This window comes from Zootoca vivipara, chromosome 17 (genome assembly GCF_963506605.1).
Source record: "Zootoca vivipara chromosome 17, rZooViv1.1, whole genome shotgun sequence".
NCBI lineage: Eukaryota > Metazoa > Chordata > Lepidosauria > Squamata > Lacertidae > Zootoca > Zootoca vivipara.
The window spans coordinates 1,637,537-1,658,000 of NC_083292.1; the positions used below are offsets into that span (position 1 = coordinate 1,637,537).

Sequence of the window (20,464 nt, forward strand, 5' to 3'; positions counted from 1 at the left end):
AATTTTATACAATTCATTATAACTTTATGTCTAGAAAGAAGCTTACTCCAACATAACTAGAGCAGAGCAAAATCGAGTTTTCATGAGTTCCTGCATTATGCTACTGAAAGCCCTTGCTCAGGCTCCTCTAGACAGAGTTCGTACTGGACTCACTCTAGTCTTCTTCCAACCTGCCCAAACAAATGGAGGTACAGTAAACCATACCATATCCAACAAGATGAATTTTACAATGTCCCATGCCTGCTTATTCTAGCAGTAGGTTTTTATAAAAGCTTTTGGCAAAGTAAAACTATCACCATCAACATTTGCAATGTGACCTGTATGAAAAACATGTTTTTCATAATATGCTATGTGGGGGCTTTGTCTTCTAGTTAAGCTGTGTAATGTAATTAAAAAAGTTGCATAGCAACAGAGTATGTTGCGCTGCACCTTTTGAACTGTAACTTTTGTTGCATGTTAAGATTCTAATGCCCATGTAATGTGGCATGTCTCCTCAGTTTTAATGAATAAAATGTTTATTATTAAATAAGATTAGGATAGCTGTTAAAGAAGAGAACTGAAACTACCACTAGAAGTGTTGTAAGATCAATAGGTAATCTCTTTGCAGAATCAGTTGTCAATAATTCTTGTTCAGTTATTGAGCCCTTATTCACCCAAAGCTAGCATTCTAGTTTGCATAGGTGGTCTGGAACAGTAGCAGAATTTTCATACTGTCTGCCCCAGATTGACTTCTCATGCTGTTTTTCTCAAGTGGTACTCTTTCGATAGTTCCAAGGGCTTCATATGCTATAGAGTTACAAGAGCCAGTTTGATTAAAATTGAAATCAAAGCCCACAGACGTCTGTGGAATTTATTCAAAGGGAAATAACTGAAAGAGGTAGGGAGTGCTTGGATTGCTTCAGTGGACTACTGTATGCTTTTCTGTACCCAGAAATATAGATGTATTGATTCATTTGAATGGAAAGTGGCTTACAAACTTAATAATAGCATACAGTGGTACATAGAATCATAGAGTTGGAAGGGCCATCCAGTCCAACCCCCTGCCAAGCAGGAAACACCATCAAAGCATTCCTGACAGATGGCTGTCAAGCCTCTGCTTAAAGACCTCCAAAGAAGGAGACTCCACCACACTTCTTGGCAGCAAATTCCACTGCCGAACAGCTCTTACTGTCAGGAAGTTCTTCCTAATGTTTAGGTGGAATCTTCTTTCTTGTAGCTTAAATCCATTGCTCTGTGCCCACTTCTCTGGAGCAGCAGAAAACAACCTTTCTCCCTCCTCTATATGACATCTTTTTATATATTTGAACATGGCTATCATATCACCCCTTAACCTTCTCTTCTCCAGGCTAAACATACCCAGCTCCCTAAGCCGTTCCACATATACTTACGAATTTAATGCGTTCCGAATGCACATTCGTAAGTCGAAAAAATTTGTAAGTCGAAGCAACCCTATCTAAAAATTCGTAAGTAGAAAAAATCCTATCTAAACCACACCCAAGATGGTGGACGGAGCTCCATTTGTAAGTAGAAACATTCGTAAGTAGAGGTACCACTGTAATAGTAACCTAATAGAACACAAGTACAGCATAAGTCATATTATGAACAAATAATCAGTAAAACAATTACGATCTGTAAAACTTAACCAAACAGCAACTAAAAAATAAGCTAAACACGTTTTAAGTGGCAGTGGCTTGCCAGGGTTTTTCTTCTATCTCTTATCAGAACATGCCTAGTGATTGAACCTGGATGGTCTGTTGCTGCCCTTATGTTTTAATGAGGAGAGAGACCTGACAATAGTGGAGGAAAAGGAGGGTTATTTGCCTGGTTTCCTGCTTGCGCTGTAACCAGGTTCTTTTTGCTTGAACTCCTGAAAGTGGTGAAGCACAGAAAGTGGAAAAGCGCACAGGAAGAGACTGAGCAAAAACAGCCGCAGCTCGTCCCCCCCCCCCCCCGACTCCTATTGCAAGTCAATTTCCGCTAGTATGCGCTTCCGGAAGCTTGAAAATAGGGCGGAAGTGCTTCGCCAATCCCAGCATGCATCGCTGCCCACAGCCACTCTCCCAGTTTGAAGTTCAGGCCTACGGGCTGCTGGTACCGTTCGGCCTCGTTGCATTGTGGGAGTTGTAGTCGCCTGCCCGAAGAGCTCTGGCGACAGAAGGCCTTGCGTGAAACTGCGGGCCTTTCCGAGGTGAGGCCGGGGCCTTTCGCCCCCTTTCTTCTCCGCCCGGCGGCAACTTCTTCCGCAGCGTCTGGCCGTGCGGCCGGCGGGCCACACGCGGCCGGCGCCTTCCCTCCCCGACCTAAGATGGCGGCCGAGGTGGACTTCGGGGACCAGGAGCTCTTCGAGCAGCTGGACGCCGGCGAGGCGGCGCCCATCCCGGCCGCGCAGCCGGTCCACACCCGCTTCGAGGAGGCCGATGCGCAGACGGAGGAGCTCCGCGAGCGGCTGAGGGAGTGCCAGGAGACCGTCAGGGAGCTGCAGGCCGAAAATATCCTGGCGGGGGAAGCAGGCCTGGGGGGCGCCCCCTCCCCTCGGCTGACAGGGTGCCTGAGAGCCCCGCTCCCCTCCCCCCCACCGAGAGGCAGCTGCGTCGCTGCCCTTGGGGTTGCTGAGGGGCGCCTCCCGGCCTTACGGGACCGCGTGGAGCTTTCTTAAAAGGGGCTGAGAATGGAGCCGCCTCTGGGTGGGCGTCGGCGCCCAATGTGCTGTTGACATCTTGTTACCTATCTTCACAAAGAGGTCCTAGCCGTTGTAACCCCCATCCCCACCCCATCTATAATCTAGAACATGCGGTGGTTTTAGTTCCGTGGGCTTCGGCTGTAGTTGCAGAAAGTGTTAGGGACTAGCCTCTTGCAACAGGGATCAGAGCCTCGTGGCATTTGAAGGGGTGACACAGTCAAGCCCCCTGGATCATGAGAGCTTATGTCACAATCGCTGTTAGTCTTTGAAGGAAGTTGACAAGTCTCTGTTTTCAGGGTTGGCCCGGCCCAAGACGTTTTGCTGCCTGAGCAGTGATCAGGATTTTTTTTGTAAAAAGATACTTAAGTAAATTCTAAGGTACTTTGCATTAGCAAATGTTTGGCTGCCCTGTGTTGGGAGTTGTAGCCCAACAACATCTGGAGGGCACCAGGCAGGCAAAGGCTGCCCTAAAGAGTGATCTAATTTAGTACATTTGTTTTACTTTTATTTCATAAGATGCTTTGGCTGTGTACAGTAAAGCTAACCAACTGAATATATTCCATAAGCAATGCTAAGAAGGTTGAAGCTGCCAGGCTTACTTATTTGTAGTTTGCATCCATTCACCGTTACTGGTGAAATTATTTCTGGAAAAAGTATCCACCCTACATCACTGTGCTTCGGGAGAGCAGGAACAATGAAACTCTCACCCTGTCCTGCTCCTGTTGGAGTGTACTGTATAAGAAACAAGACTGGCAAAGTTATGTTGACACTTGAGACAGAAACTCCCACAGGCATTTCTTCTCCTTTATGGCAGTAAAAATGCAATAATAAATTAACTAAAGAACCATTTGCTGCCCCCCCAGTTGACCAAAATTCCACTCTGCTGATCCTGTTTGTGTTGTGTTTGCCGCAACATACTGCTATCCACTTGAGAAGTTGTATCTTGGAACTTTGCTGTGATTTTTAAATTTTGTTTTATACTACTTCATCCCATACCACACCACCTACTTGTGGGATAAGATAGACTGCAAGCGAGAGTGGCAGCCCAAGATCACACAGGGGCCTTCATGGCTGAGTGTGACTTTGAATCTGGGTCTTCCCAGTCTTAGGCCGGTACTCTGAGCAGTGGTGCATGGTTCTCTCCTGTCCCCTTTTCTCCTTGGCTACAATCCTGTGAAGTACATGAGGTGCTGAATTATCCAAGTTCACCTAGTAAACATTGTAGCTGAGCATGGATTTGAAGAACACCCAGCACTTTTATATTACAGTCACACCTCGGGTTAAGTATGCTTCAGGTTGAGTACTTTCAGGTTAAGTACTCCGCGGACCCAGAAGTGCTCATTTCCGAGTTCCGCTGCATGCGCAGAAGCAATCTGTGTGCTATGCGCAGAAGCGTTCTGTGCTCTATCGGCACTTCACGCATGCGCTCTATCGCCACTTTTTGGGGTGCGAATGGCACCCCGGAACCAATTAAGTACTTAATCCGAGGTACTACTGTAAATGTTGATTTTTAAAATCTGGAATACTGTCTTTTTTATTTTATAGTACAGTACATTAATTATGGCCTTCATTTTATGGATCAATGGTCTCATTAGACCAGGCATCCCCAAACTTCGGCCCTCCAGATGTTTTGGACTACAATTCCCATCTTCCCTGACCACTGGCCCTGTTAGCTAGGGATCATGGGAGTTGTAGGCCAAAACATTGGGAAGGCCGCAGTTTGGGGGTGCCTGCATTAGACAGTAAAATGTGTGTTAAATTGCTGTTTTAGGGGGTGTTTTTCATCGTCTGGAATGGATTAATCCACTTTCCATTGCTTTCAATGGGAAAGTTCACTTCAGGTTAAGTATGGACTTCCGGAACCAATTAAGTACTTAACCTGAAGTACCACTGTCATCATCCCTCTGCAAATTGTTTTGTGGTCACACACACACACAGAGGACACATGACAAAGCTGGGGTGGAGAGAGCAGCACCTGTTGAATATATCACACGTGCAGCTTTTTAAAGGGCACAGGATACCAGATTTCAAAGAAGGGACTGTTCATAAGCATGAATTGTACCAGGAAGGAGTACAGTTCTTCCTTTAGCAGAACTGTGACATAAATGTCAGCAGCCCTAGAAGGATGTGGCCTGAAGCGTTTGACAATATATTCATTCAATTCTGCCATCATCAGGCTTCCCTTGTGATGCCTTCCTTCCTTCATGTACATTGAGTACCATGAATAGGTTTTAGCTGCTCTCTGATTCACAGTTGATTCACAGCTAACATACTTTAACTTTCATACCTACTTTTTATATGTCAAATAAGCTTACATCTGGAGCTCTGGTTCTAATCATTACTGATTGAGAGTGCAGAACAGGGGCAGTCATAAATTATCTGTCATTATTCTGAAATAGTAGCATGACTTTAAATTCCTTAACAAATAATTAACATCATGAACTCAGAAGAAAATTGAATATGCTGACTCGACCAAGGTATGTGTAAATTGCTTCATCATCTGTGATGTTTAATATAGTGGATGGGCTCCCAAGAGCCACTTTAGATATGTGTAAGAATTTGGGCATGCCCTGTGTGATTCCAACCCACCCACACAATGCCAAAGCATAAATTGCTTGTGGAATTCTTTTCAGTTTCAAAACTGGCTTGCCATGTTTTAGATGTATGATGTAATTCATACTTTATGTTCGTACAGTGGTACCTCGACTTACGAAGGCGATCCATTCCGCGGCGCTCTTTGTAAGTTGAATTCTTCGGTTGTCAAAGCGCCCACTTTGCGCATGCGCGAAGCTCTATTTTGTGCTTCTGTGCATGCGCCGACCACGTGCGCTGCTTCTGCGCAGGCGCAGAACACGCGCACGGCGAAAAGACTTCCGGGTTTGCCGAAAGTTAGGTGATTTTTAAAAGGTGGTTTGACCTGCTCCATTTATGGGGTGGGGCACAAAGCCTCCTTGAGCACGTGAAGCAGCATGGTTTTCTGGATTCTGGGTGTTGATGTAGCAGAAAATACCTGTCATTTGTTTGTATTGAGTGGTCACCACTTCACTGATATTAAGCTGTAGAATCTAATGCATGTAATCAAAAGAAAATAATTTTGGCTTAGTATGCACTGTTCTTAACAAACTGCGGTAAGGAGAAAGGTTTATTACTAAGAATTTGGTGGGGGACGAGAGAGAAACAAACAAACAAACAAACATATTAAGGTAAAGGACCCCTGGACGGTTAAATCCAATCAAAGGTGACTATGGTGCTGCGGCACTCATCTCGCTTTCAGGCCAAGGGAGTTGGCGTTTGTCCACAGACAGCTTTGCTTCTGGTGCACGGAGGACTGTGACAAGTGCAAGAGCACATGAAAACTCTGTTTACCTTCCCACTGCAGTGGTACCTATTTATCTACTCACACTGGCATGCTTTCAAACTGCTAGGTTGGCAGGAGCTTGGACAGAGCAATGGGAGCTCACCCTGTCGTGGGGATTCTAACAGCCAACCTTCCAATCGGCAAGCCCAAGAGGCTCAGTAGTTTAGACCATAGCGTGACCCGCGTCCCTACATATATTAAAGTATCTTAATGTGGCCAGAATACTTCCAAACTACGTCAAAGAGACATGTGGGCCTGTCTGAACTGCTGCTACCGAATGATAATGGTAGCTTTATGCTTTCTTTTTTAGTGGACTTACCATTGACGACTCTCAACTTGATGGGCCTTTGTTACAAATTTTATTTATGAACAATACTGTTTCAAAGTAAGTGTATATATTTTATATTGGTTAAGTTCAGAATGTTTGAATCGTGGGTGCCTTCTAGAGTATTGAGCTTTGAGTGGTGGGTCAGAACCCACTACTGTAGTCTACTGTCTCCCAATATAAGGTGTCATGTCTGTAGCTGTACCCCAATTATTTAGGTGTGTGTGTGCGTGTGTGTTCAAATGAGAACTGGAAACATTGGGTGGTTGGGTAAATAAGCCATATGTAGGGTTTTTTAAAAAGTTAAAGTTCCCACATAGTAGGTTGTTGTCCCTAGTCTAAAAAACACTGAAAACTATTGCTCTACAGATATTTAAAGAAAAAGTATGCAACATGAAAGGAATTTTGAATTACTGCAGAGCTACCAAAACACTGGATAGGACAAATGCCTTTACCTCCCCCCCCCCAAGTTTGATCTACAAGCTCTTCCTTCTGCAGAATTGCAGAACAAAATCCTCAGCTTGAACAGTGTGTAACAGCAGTCTGTGAGAGAGATGCTTTATAACAATCAAAGACAGCATATCTATTTTGATAATTCTTGTATAGGCAATATCATCAAGAAATAGAAGATTTTATATCTTGTTTAGTTCAAAAATATGAGGAGCAACAAAGTGCTGAATCTGACAAGACCTACTTCAATGTTAAGCCGCAGGTATTTATATATTAATGAAATGATCTAAACCTTTTCTTGGTATTCATTGTTACTAAAGTAGTAGATGAGCCCTACTAGCCTTTGTTATTGATGAAAAGTGTACCGTGTTTCCTTAAAAGCATAAGAAGAGAAGCACGTAAGCTACATTTTCAAGAAATAACATCTTTCTATTCATATGACTGGTCTGTCAAAAATGTTCTGCTGCAATGTGTTAACTCTGGTCATGTTCTTCAGTAGCAAAGTATACTGTTCCATGTGAAGATAGGCAATACTGAGTCAAACCATTGGTCCACCTAGCCCAGTATTGTTTATTGGGACTAACAGTAGCTTCCCAAGGTCTCAGGTTGGGGACTTTCCCAGCCCTGCTATCTGAGGACTTTTTTGCTTGAGATTCCGCTACATCCAAAGTGGCCACTGAGCTATGTCCATCCAGTGTGCACTCAGAGCACCAGGGCACACATGGCCTTTCCTGTTCACTTTGTGGAAGAGGACTTCGCCATACTTATAGGAGGTTAAGCTAAAGACTTCAAAGAGAGCAAAGAGAGTGGATTTTTAGCTGAAATTTGAAGGGACGGTGGGGAGGGGGGGAGAGAGTATCCTTGATGGAAGAAAGTTGGGATATAAATGCAAGAATTTTTTAAAGAATCCTGTAGGCCAGGGAACTTGTTGCCTTCCAGATGTTGCTCTGCTCTGGAGTTGCCCATCATTCCTGACAATAGGCCATGCTTGCTGGGACAGATGGGCATTGGAATCCCAGCTGCCTCTAGAGGGCACCAGGTTCCCTATTCCTGATACTGTACAGTGGTACCTTGCAAGACGAATGCCTCACGCAACGGAAAACTCGCAAGATGAAAGCGTTTTGCGATGTTTTTGGTGACTCACAATACGAAGTTTTCTATGGCCGTGCTTCACAAGACAAAGGTTTTCGGGGGTTGATGTTTTTTTTTTTTTTGCCGCGGCAAACCGCGCTTCGCAAGATGAAATTATCGCAAGACGAAGCGACTCATAGAACGAATTACTTTTGTCTTGTGAGGCACCACTGTACAAGTGTTCTGGAAGTGAGTTCGGGCATAGTATAGGAGAACACTCAGAATTATATAGTTTGTTGTTTGATAAATATAAGCTTAGTTTTGCAAACTGTGATTTGTCTTTCTATTAGCCTTCTAGTTTTATGTTGGAAGAAGACCATAAAGTGACAATCTCAAATACATCAAAAAAAATCAAGGAGGCCTTTAGTGTAAGTTACTCCTTTGTTTTGTGGTGTATGTGCTTGAATCCTACATTTTAGATTTCTGAGCCATGGCATTAGAAAAGGGTTGACAAGATGCTGAAAGAGCCATGTAATTCTCACTGTATTTAATTATTGTTAAGTTGTTGTAATTCTTGGAAGGCCGAAACTCATTAATTGGCTGGGCTTTTAGTTATGGGTGTGTAGGGTGTAAGATCTTATTTGTAAAACCTTAAACAGGAGAACCTTTATTTTAATGTACTTAATTATATCAGAATACATATTTGTGAAATATTTAAGTACATTTTTTAAAAAGGAATGTTGTCTTTCAATCTGATAAAATGCTGACACTTTTTGACTCTTTCTACAGGTTGTAGGAAGTGTTCTCTATTTTACCAATTTTTGTCTTGATAAACTGGGGCAGCCTATATTAAATGAAAACCCTCAGCTGACAGACGGATGGGAAATACCCAAGTATCCTATTTAGTTTAATGTCCTCCTCTTTTCCTGCTAACACTGCAACTTAATCCAATCAGTACTAAAGCAGTTTCAATCTACATATTTTGAGTCTATTAACTACATAATTGTGGTGTCATACATTACAGGGAATGCCCTTTTTGGTGAAACATTATTTCTGGTGATTGGATTTTCTGCTCTGCTTTAAGATGCTACTGTGCTTCCATGCTATATTTCTCAATAGTGGAGTCAGGCAGCTGACACGCTACACTGATCAGGCAAACTCTACTAATAAAAAATAGCATACTTTCAACAATGATGGAACCATCCTTTCAAGCATAATCTTGCCTTTGTGGTATTGATTATGAGTCTCATCTTACCTTTCTTAAGCAAAAAACAAACAAAATTGAACTTTGTAATAACAATTTATACCAAAACACCGCTGGGACATAGCCACCATGCATACACAGACATGTAAACCTCAGTTGTTCTGTTTTATACAATGGCAATTCCTTATTGAACTCTTAAGATACCAGCAAGTTTTCACGCAGATTCTTTCTCTAGATGGACAGGAGATACAAGTAAAGCCTAAAAGGTTTGTATTTCTCTAAATCTATGAAGATTTCTAGTTAAAAAAACTGAAATGTACTGTGGTTGATTAGTAATGGATATGACTTAGATTAGAATGAGAGCAAAGCGCAGATTAAATTGCTGACGTAAAGAGCACCCTTCATTGTGATATTAAGTGTTAAGTGCAGCCTCTTATGACCAAAAGTATATGGGGAGAGGGAGTTGGAATGTTCTGGGTGCTTTGAAGACCTTATTCAGTTACATCCAAAGTAACTATAGCAGTCTTTGTCAACCTGGTGCCCTCCAGACGTTTTGGACTACAGCTGCCATCAACCTCAGCCAGCACAGCCATGCTGGAGGACACCAGGTTAGCAAGGGCTATTCAGACCTCGCTGTCCATCATCCTGCTCATAACTCTCGTAAAACTCGTTTTCTTTAATTTGATAGAAAATTGAAATCTGCTAGGAGACAGGCTTATTAATTAACTTTCATTAAGAATTAACTAGATGAGTCCTCAAGTAGGGCACTAGAATAATGGATTGAGCCAACATTTCATGAACAATTAAAAACAAGAATTTACTCAGCTTTATAATTGGAGAGGGCCATGTACCTTGACATATCTTAAGATGGACTAGGTAGTTACCGGTATTTCTAAAATATTTTGAAAAGCAGTGCACTGCTGCTAATGCAAGTTGAAAGTGGTCTTCTCCATAATGATACTCTTTCTCCAAAAGAGCACCCTTCATGATGTAACAGCTTGCAGTTTTTAAAGCATTTTGTGATATTAAGTGCGAAAGTGGCCTTCTCCATAATAGGCAAAGCATGAAAATAATTGTTTCATGCACTGACCCATTCAGTTTCCTCTCACACTTCCTGATTCTCACAAACAATGGTTTCCCTTCAAACCTGAATTGGAAACCACACTTTCAAATGGGCTTCCATGGTTCAGGCACACCGTATTCACCTGCTTTGGATGTCATGGCAAATTGCGGTGTGGTCTGTGGGAGGGATTGCAAGAGAAAGAAGGAGCACGAAATCACAAAGTCCATAGCAAGAGTCAAACTATTATGTCTTAGATCAGAGCACTTTTTATTTTTCTTTCCAACATCCAAATTTCCACTATATACTACTTTACAGTGGTTCCTTCGACTTACAAACGACTCGACAACCGAATTTTTCAACTTACGAATGGGGCAAATGGCCTCACGCTTATGAATTTCTTAACATCTGAACAGAAACCGCGGCGGTTTTATATAGGGTTTTTTCAACTTACGAATTTTTAGATGGGGTTGCTTCGACTTATGAATTTTTCCGTTTCCAATGCATTCCTTTGGGAAATCGCGTTTCGAATGGCACTTTTCAACGACCTACGAAGGTGCCTTCGGAACGGATTAAATTCGTGAGTTGAGGCACCACTGTATTTATTTGTCAGACTGTTGTGGCATAGTTGCAAAATGTTTAAAATGTTAAGTGACATTGCTGTTAGTATACTTCATCCTGCATTCTTCTGTGCTGTCACAACTGGGTTTGGTATATTAACCATATGGATGACATTTTTAAAAGGCTGTTGGAAATATGTAATGGACTCACATATTTGTTAAGCCAGTATTAAATATTAGTGTTATAAACTGTTTACTTTTATAAAGCAGGCCAAAATCTCACTGCTTCAATTGTGGCTCTGAAGACCACCAAATGAAAGATTGTCCACAGGTAAAATATTCCTTCTGATGTTCTGTCCTCAGAGCACATTGATAATCAGATATGGATTAATTTGGAAGGATTCAGTTGGGTTTTGATAAAACTGTATAATCCATTTGAATATTGTTGATATGCTTTATATCTTAAGAAACATATTTTGCTATGTATGTCCCTATTAAAATATTCTAGGGTCTTTTAAAAAACAAGTTTAAACAATTGTATTCAGCAACATATATCCTCTGTGAGGCTAAAACCTTTAAGTATCAAATAGTCTAACTCTGTATAGTACTAAGCAGACTGTTATCCCACAGGTGAATCAAGGGAATTTTTATGTGTAACTTGGTAGCTGACATTGTCCTGATTTCCCCCCTCTAACTACATTTTAGCCACGAAATGCTGCCCGTATAAGTGAAAAAAGGAAGCAGTTTATGGATGCTTGTGGGGAAGCAGGAAACCAAAACTTCCAACAGCGGTACCATGCAGATGAAGTTGAAGAAAGGTTTGGAAGGTTCAAACCAGGAATAATTAGGTATTTTCTCTCTCTCACTGAATATAAACCAGCCTTTCCCAACCTGGTGCTCCTTGAAAGCTTTGGACTACAACTCATGTCAGCACTGACCAGACCAGCATGGCTGTGCTGGCGGCTGCTGCTGGAACCTGTAGTCCAAAATATTTGGAAGGCACAAAGTTGGAGAAAGCTGAAAACATGGGGGGAAGGGACTGGATGGCTCAGCACTCCTGCCTTCAGGTACCTGATTTTTACTAAATCTAAACGGTCATTCAAAATACCTTTAAAAGAAAAAAAGAGAAATGTGTCCAGTAGTGTTTAAGTTGCAAAAAGCAGGAATATGATATTACTGGGCTTGTCATTTCCATCTGGTAGTCACTAGAGGAAATTCAACATTCTCAGCAGCAAATCTCAGAGAACAGATCTACCAGCAGCATTAGTGCCCGAGACAGATAGAAAGGTGTACATCGTATCTCAAATAGTGCAAAAAAAGGGAATGGGCCAAAGGAGGGGTGGCAGTGACCGCCCCTCAGAAAGATCTCTCTACTGTCAAACAACCAGAAAAAGAACCAAGAAAATAAAACTGCTTCAAACTGTAATTTTGGAACCCTTAGCAATAAAGCTGCATCAAGACCTGGCTGGTTTGGGAGTAACAATTAATGGAAAAGAACATACTGTATTCATGAAAATCACTTATGTGTAACAACATGCAAATATATTCAAGCTGGACACAACTCTGCAGCTTGCTTATATAATTTCAGTGTGACCTAAGTTTTCCATCAGGATACAAATCTCTCGTTTGTTTTCTTAAAATGTAGCAGACAATTTCCCCAAATAGTGTTGTTCAGCCCCTTCTTATTTCTAACAAGATGCATTTTTCCTATTGCAGCGAGGAACTTCAAGATGCACTTGGTGTCACTGACAAGACTCTTCCTCCTTTCATCTATCGAATGCGGCAACTGGGCTATCCCCCAGGTTGGCTCAAGGAAGCAGAAATGGAAAAATCTGGACTAACACTCTATGATGGAAAGGGTAAGTTTAGTGGTGAGAAAGGCCCTCGTTACCTTACTGCAAATGTGTTTTATTTTTTCGTAATAAGAGGATACCTGTCCATTATTTGGCTTTTGACTTTGAAAAGCATTCCACCTTTCTGGTTTCTGAGTGTAAAGAAAATAGTTAAAATAGTGTTGTTTATTGTTACAGCCTGTTATATGAGATGTTTGCCTATTGAGTCTTTCCAATAATAATTGAACTTCTGTAATACGAGTAGATTATCTGGACCCAATTCAATTCAAGGCATTGAAACTACCTTGACTGGCCTGGTTTCTTGGGAAAGGAACTGGGTAGTGCAACCTTGTTGATTCTTTTTGACTTCAATACTATTGACTACAGCATCCTTCTCAAACAACTTGGGGGTTGGAAATTGGGGGCATTGTTGTACAGTGATTCCATTCCTACCTTCAAGGCCGATTTTAGACAGCAGCAACGGGGGATTATAGCTTGGTGGGTCCTACTTTATCTTTCTATGTCATTTGAGACCCAGTGTTATGTTGTTCCTTGACTGGGATAACCTATCACAGTGATCCATGGTCACTTCCCAGTCTGTGTCAGGCTACCCTTAAAGATCATTCCGAAGCTGCAGCTAGTGCAGAACACTCAAGTGAGGCTGCTGGTGGATGTATACACATTCTGACTGACCTTGAAAGATCTGCACTGGTTGTCAGCCCACTATGGAGCCCAATTTAAGAAGTTGGAACAACACATAAGATTTTCAACAGTTGGTCAATACACACCTTTTTACCCAGGGCTTTGGTTGACCAGATGTCTGTCCTCTTGTTCTGTGCTGTTGTTCTAATATTGGTTGTTTTTCTCATTTTCTGATTTTAATGTACATTGTATTTATTTGAAACCTGAAACACCCCTCCCCTGGGATTGTTTGGGGTGGATTGTAAGTCCAAATACGATAATAAACAGTTATATGTATGATAAGACGAGTGTGTGGCTTAGGACCCCCCCCCCCATGTTTTCAGAAAAACTTCCATTGTTACTAAAATTCATGGGAACAATCTATGGAGGCATTGATTGAGATTCCTGCATTGTGGGGAGTTGGACTCAATTGCTAGACTTGTAGCAAATAAAGTCCTACTCAGAGTAGACCTGTTGGAATGAATGTGCCTAAGTCATATTCATTAATTTTAATGGGTCTTTTCTGAGTAGGACTAGCATTGACTACAACCTTAAATAACTACCATAAGCCGAGCTTGGGTGGTTTATCTTGGGGTTCTGCTGGAGTGGTGCTAAATTTTTCAGTTCTGAATATGGTGCATAAAAAATGGCTGGTTATTTCTTTTGTGATTAATTATACAATGTTGTTTTGCTTCTTATCACAGAATCTGTGCATTCCAGCACCCTGTTGTCAAAGTGGTTAGAAGCAACAAGAGCTCACCAGTATATGTGCCAAGTCCTCTTTTGTCAATAGTATCACTAACTATTTGTGGTGTTTTGTTACAGCATCTCCTGGTGGTGAAACAGAGGCGGAAGAATATTACCAACAGAATTGGCGTGTCACTTATGATGTCTCTAAGTTGATAAACTATCCAGGTTTTAATATGTCCACTCCAAATGGAGTAACAGATGTAAGTGACTAGTTTTACACTTTCATCACCTCCTTCCTCCAAAGAGTGACATACGAATTTCTTTTACATGTTATCTGTATCTGACAGTCCTTTCAAAATTTATTTGGAGGGACTCCCTGCTTCCACATGAACTGCCCTGGCCTCTATCTGAAGAAGTGTGCATGCACATGAAAGCTCATACCAATAACAAACATGCCATATTTTTTGCTCCATAAGACGCACCTAGTTTTTTAAAGGGGGAAAGCACCCTTTTGGGGGGATCAGCTCACAGTTGTGCAGCTTCTTTTGCAAAGGGGAAAAGCCCTGTTTTTTTGAGGATCAGCTCAAGGTTGTGCAGCTTCTTTTGCAAAGGGGAAAAGCCCCCCTTTTTGAGGATCAGCTCAAAGTTGTTGAGCCTACTTTGCAAAAGGAAAAAAATCCTGTTTTTATGGGGTTCAACTCAGAGTTCTGCAGCTTCTTTATGAAAGGAAAGGGAGCCGTTTCTACAGTTTCCAGACAGATAATCTAATCAGCCAGTCACATGTTGCTGGGGAAACAAATAGCCTCTGTCTGCAGAACATTCAAGAACGGAGGCCTGGGCAAGGGGGCAGGGCCAGAAAGGGAGCCAGCGATCGACCACACATTTGCTCCATAATACACAGAGACATTTCCCCTTACTTTTTAGGAGGAAGAAAGTCTTATGGAGTGAAAAAGACGGTAGTTGGTCTCTAAGGTGCTACGGGAAGGATTTTTTTTTATTTTGTTTCGACTGCGGCAGACCAACACGGCTAACTGCCCTGACCTTGAGATGGTCCTCAAAGGCCCTCTCCTCTGGGCCACCATTAAGGCAGATCTAGTTGGTGGGTACCACGGACTGGGCCTTTTTGACAGTGGTTCCTCAACTTTGGAACTCCCTTTCTGGGGAGGGGTTTCCTCTTTGGTTTCTTTCATGTGTGTTTTAGTCTGTTCTACTTTTTAATACTAGCTTGGTATTTCAGCTCCCAATGTTTTTATATTCTAAGCTGTATTGTCTTGTTTTTAATTTGTATTGATATATTATGTCCTCATCTGTTGTAAATTCTGTGTTTGGAATACAGTGGAACCTCGGATTACGCCTACCTCTGTTTACGAAAAACTCCATTTATGAACGCCGCGGACCCGAAAGTGTTTACATCCGGGTTCCGCGGCGTCGGATGCGCAGACGCGATCTGCGCAGCGGATGTGTGCGCAGAAGCGCTCTATCAGCGCTTCGCGCACACGCAGAAACGTGCCTTCAGCGAGCAAATGCCTTTATTAAATATTTTTCTTACAGTTTATTCTTTGCTTTCTTCCTCTTTTTGCTAAACACATATATGCAAGCAAGTTTTCTAGTCCTGCACGTTGATCAGCATCTTCTTTTACTGATAGCCATGTATTTATATTCCTGCAGGAATGGAGGATGTTTGGTTCCGTACCCCTTCAGCCCAGTCAGCAGAAGGATATCTTTGCCCACTATCTTTCTACCTATCATTCGGTGACTATATTTAAATGTGCTTGTGAAAGCTGTGTGCTAACAATCATATTTCTAGTTCTACATAGAATTATCTAATTTATGATAGTAAAAAGCATACATAGGTCAGAGGAACATGTAGAGGTGTACATTTCTGTAGATTGTTGCCATGGTTGATGCTAGTCTTCTGGTGTCTTTAGGTCCTATTTTGTTCATTAGTTTCAATTAGTTACTTTTCCATTAGCCTTTCAGGGTTGAAGAGTGCAATAGGAGTTATTGAAATCTGTTAACATAAATCACAGAAGAGCTAGGGTCCCTGATGGGAACATATTTTCTTCAAGATATGGCAGTTGGTTGCTTTGAACTCTTTCAAACCACCTATGATAATGTGAATAAAGAGTGTGCAGTTCTATAATCAGACATATTAGTAGGCAGACTAAAATTTAGGGTTGTATCCAGTGTAGTGGAATCCAGTGTAGCGTAAGTTAGAGGAATACTTGTTCTGCTGGTGTAATGTTTTGCACCAGCAAAATGTTGTTGCGCAAGAGAATGCTCAGCAGGTTGCTGATAATGTGCTACACAATAGATCATGCAGCCTGTGGCATAACTGTAGCATTGGATTCCTTGGTTATGCAACATTAAAACTTGCCCATCTGCTAGTGCAAGAGCTTTATACTAGCAGACAGAGAATGCTGGAGGCAGTTCTTAGTATTTATTTTGCAAAATAGCAATACGTACATAGATATATACATTTTAAAACAAACCTAAATCCAAGCAGTGTACAGTATATAAATTTCCAAGTGCTTTCCAGTTCTTTTGGTACCTTTAGAATCATTAGCCAGACTACTGGAAGTCAGAAGCAGCAAGGGAAAGGGATGGAAATTTACTTTGTTTAAATGCTTTAAAAAAATGAACATTGAAAGCTCAGAGACCCTGTGAGGCTGCCTTCTCCATGGCTGTGGCCCACATGAGCACCTTCCATGAATGTATCTTCATAATCATGTTGAATACTCCTAATCTCTCTTGTTCCTTGGCGATGCTTCTTTAGTCGAGCCCAAAGTCCAGCAATAAAAGATCTTCATCTCACCAGAACTCTCATCATCCAAAAAGACAGAAAGGACACAGTGCTGAAGTATCATCAGCTGACATGGAGATGGATTCTGGTAAGCCTTTCAATACTAATAAACCTGTGCAATAAATATAGTTCATGAAATAGCTTTAAAACTTCCTTCTTTCCATCCCTATTAAAAATTCTGATCCACCATACCTGAATACCAGCTTCCATTGAAAACAAGATAGGGATAGGGATGCTTACTAACAGTTGCTCTTTTTCTGATTTCAGACTTTGAAGCTCCACACAGTTCTCCTGGCTATGATAGCTTCCAGTTCCAACCTCCACTGCCTCCAGGGTCACCACTGAATGCCACTCCTCCCCCATTGCCACGTGGGACCCCTCCATGTACTCCCCCCAACATTACCCCTCCACAGCTTCCTCCATGTATTCCCCTACCAGTTTCCCGTGATACTCCACCTTTGACTCCTTCCAGTGATTCTGCTCCACTGAGAGCAGAGGGCTCTGCTACGGATGAAGACACTTTAACACTGGAAGAGCTTGAGGAGCAGCAGCGCCTCATTTGGGCAGCCCTGGAGCAAGCAGATAGTGCAAACAGTGACTCTGACATACCTGGAGAGAATCCTTTAACAGGAAACTCTGTAGCCTCATCACCATCTCGAGCCGAGTCAGACATTTTCCCAGAAGAAATAACATGCAAGAAGCTGGATGTATTGGAACTTGGGACTTCAGACAACAGTGAACAGGTACTCAAAGCAGAAGAGTCCGAAAAGAAACAGATTTCAGGTGATGAACCGATTGATTTGACAGACAATGAAGAACCGAACCACATGGATTCTGAAGGCAGTGTGGAGAACTGCCCCTCAACCTCAGTGTCCAGGGAAAGCCAGAGTGACACTCCTGTGGTCATCAGTGCTGAGGTGCCCAAAAATGCCAGCCCTGTCCCTGACATGAGCAAGTTTGCTGCTGGGATAACACCTTTTGAATTTGATAACATGGCTGAATCTACTGGGATTTACCTCCGAATAAGAAGTGTGCTAAAGAACTCTCCTAGGAACCAGCAGAAAAGCAAGAAGGCTTCCTCCTAGGTGCCCTGTGACTACTGCGGCACGCTTGCACCCAAAAGAAACTGACTGGCCAATTAACTTTGGATACTACTCTGTACTTACTTTATAAATAATGACCAAGTAAGAACAGACATATTGAAAGCTCCTCCTATAATTATGTTACTTGTTTTAAAAAGTGCAGTGTACAGAGCTTCCATTTTGACTTCGGGGTCTGTTGCTGCCTAAAACCAATGTTTCTGCTAATACAAGAAGGTGTTACCAAGTGAGTTAACTTTTCTGAAAATGTTTCCTGAATATGGGTTAATCTTTCTGACCCTGTTTGACTTGTGAAGTTAGAGCAGCAGCAACTGGAGGCTTTTCTCTGTACTTTCTGCATCACTGTAAACCAGTTTATTCTCAGTAGTTTTTAAAAGGTTCAAAAACCTTTTAAATGGTTTCTCCTTCATTTAAAATAGAAAAATTGTAGCAATTAAATGGGAATAATCAGGGGTTGTTTCACAATTATCCCTGCCCTTTTTGAAGAGTTTTATAAATAATTTATGTGGGTCAGATTTTTTTAGTACTACCGTTTTTCTTCTTTCTTTTTAGTAATGTCCCATATTTGAACTTGCTGTACATACATATTGATGCTTCTGTACAGAGGTTTAATAAACAATTTTTTCATAACTTTTTTGTATGCCTTTGAGACGCTACCCAGGCCACGCAGCCCTCCCCATGCCCCATGCTGCACTCCCCCCTCAAGTGCTTTTGCATGTTCCTGAATGGTAAAAACCAGCCTCTTGCTTGCCTGGATGCAGAGCTGTGTGGTGTAGCCTACTGTAGTGTGTAAAAATCACACCAGTTCCTGCACCCCCTTTGGCCCTGCCCACCACAAGCAGCCCCCAGGTGGTTGCTCATGAGGAAATGAGGCCATCGGCTGGAAAATAAGTTGAATGGCCTTCTCTAAAGTTGCATGCATACATAATTAGCTGCTTGTACATTTGCACGCTACCTTCCTTTCGCCATAAAAATGAAGGTGTGGCATTGCATGGATAGTCTCTCAGGAGCACACTGCAGGTTTGTGTGCAGCTATCCCGCCAATGCCCTTTTCCCTCCTTGCACAAATGCTCCAATGCAGGCACCTTGGTTATTTTGAAGACTGGTGCCCTCCTGGCCCTTCAAGGAAGCTGCCCTATGGTTCAAAATATAGCTGAGCTAGCTGTTTTCAAATACGAACATGCTGTGCCATGTCAAATTAGTTTTTTTTACTTCACTTGTTTAAAGGATTATCCAATGATGTGTATGGTCATTCTCAATGGTATGTGTGAGGCCTCCACAACAACCATGTATTAGGCAAGACGTGGCCTGGAATCTGTGGAAGTGCTGTATTCTTCCTTCTCTACCCCCTCCCTTTGCCTGCTTCACTGAGTACAGGTTCCTTCTTCAGCTAACATGGTTTTCCTTCATCTATTTCCTTACTCTTTATTTCAGCCTTTATAGTAAATGGTTCTCCATTCCTTTTGCCCTAAGCCCACTCATCCCTCTGAGAGGGCGAGTACAGTCATGGGAAAAAGAAAGTACACCTTCTTTGAATTCTGTGGTTTTACATAAAAAGGTAAAGGAACCCCCGATCATAAGGTCCAGTCATGGGGTTGTGGCGCTCATCTCGCGTTATTTGCACAGCGCACGGAAACGCCATTTACCTTCCCACTGGAGCGGTACCTATTTATCTACTTGCACTTTGACGTGCTTTCAAACTGCTAGGTTGGCAGGAGCAGGGACCAAGCAGCGGGAGCTCACCCCATCGCGGGGGTTTGAACCGCCGACCTTCCGATCGGCAAGCCCTAGGCTCTGTGGTTTAACCCACAGCGCCACCCGCGTCCCAGGTGGTTTTACATAGGAGGACATAATAACCACCACCTGTTCCTTAGCAGGCCTTCTACCAGGGCTCCAGCTGCTTTTCTCATCTTTTCCACGAACATCTTGCTGGAAATCCACTGATGGCTACAAAGGCTGCTCCATCTCCTTTCTCCAGGCACTATAAAATTGACGTATGCCTCAGCTGAGGCAGCATTTGAAGGAAGCCTTCTCCAGAGAAGGGCCCATTAGATACATTTCTATCGCATCTTTTCTTGCCAAGAGCTCAAGGTGGTATACATGGTTCTCTGCTCCTCATTTAATCCCCACAACAACCCCGTAAAGTAAATTAGGCTGAGAGGCAGAGACCTGCCCATGTGTGCTTCATGGCGGAGTGCAGCTATGACTCAGCCTCGTGGATCCTCGTCACTGACCACTATACTCTGACGATCCACTTCCCATGAATGCTCCTCCTTGGATGACAGTAGGACGACTCTAGGCCCACCCTGGGCATGTTTGGGGTTTGTGCCATACCTTCCAGGTTTTTTTTTCAGGGTGGCAGGTAGCTCGTTCCATTTGCCTGAGTGTCTTGCATTTGGCACTTTTGTTTCTTTGGCATTCATCAGGGGCTCCGAACAGGGAATTAAATTGTACTGTTTAAGTATTATTAATAAGAAAGTATATAGTTTTTAATTGTATGAGTGTTTAATTGTTTTTCAGAGATTGTTTTGCTTTTTCTATGTTTTTAATGGTTCTTGTTTCTATCTGTAAGTTGCTTTCAGTCCTGTCAGGGAAAAATGGCTGCGGGGTATAAATAAATATATTCTTAATATTATGTATTCTAGGTCAC

At 42.3% G+C, this 20,464-nt stretch overlaps 1 protein-coding gene across 4 annotated transcripts; it reads left to right on the forward strand.

Annotated features, from left to right (window-relative positions):
• Positions 1-655: 655 nt before the first annotated feature.
• On the forward strand, positions 656-17,881 carry ZCCHC8 (zinc finger CCHC-type containing 8). 4 transcript variants are annotated; one of them, XM_035098231.2, is made up of 14 exons: positions 656-2,489; positions 5,115-5,157; positions 6,349-6,423; positions 6,970-7,075; positions 8,235-8,312; positions 8,674-8,777; positions 9,289-9,354; positions 10,976-11,039; positions 11,414-11,556; positions 12,425-12,567; positions 14,047-14,171; positions 15,580-15,663; positions 16,688-16,802; positions 16,982-17,881. In XM_035098231.2, exons 1-14 carry the CDS (start codon positions 2,306-2,308, stop codon positions 17,797-17,799), a joined length of 2,148 nt encoding a protein of 715 aa, XP_034954122.1. In that variant the 5' UTR covers positions 656-2,305; the 3' UTR covers positions 17,800-17,881. The 4 variants fall into 4 exon arrangements, with proteins under 4 accessions (XP_034954122.1, XP_060125775.1, XP_034954123.1 ...); XM_060269792.1 differs by having other exon boundaries at positions 16,700-16,802; XM_035098232.2 differs by having other exon boundaries at positions 10,979-11,039.
• The last annotated feature ends 2,583 nt before the right edge of the window (positions 17,882-20,464 follow it).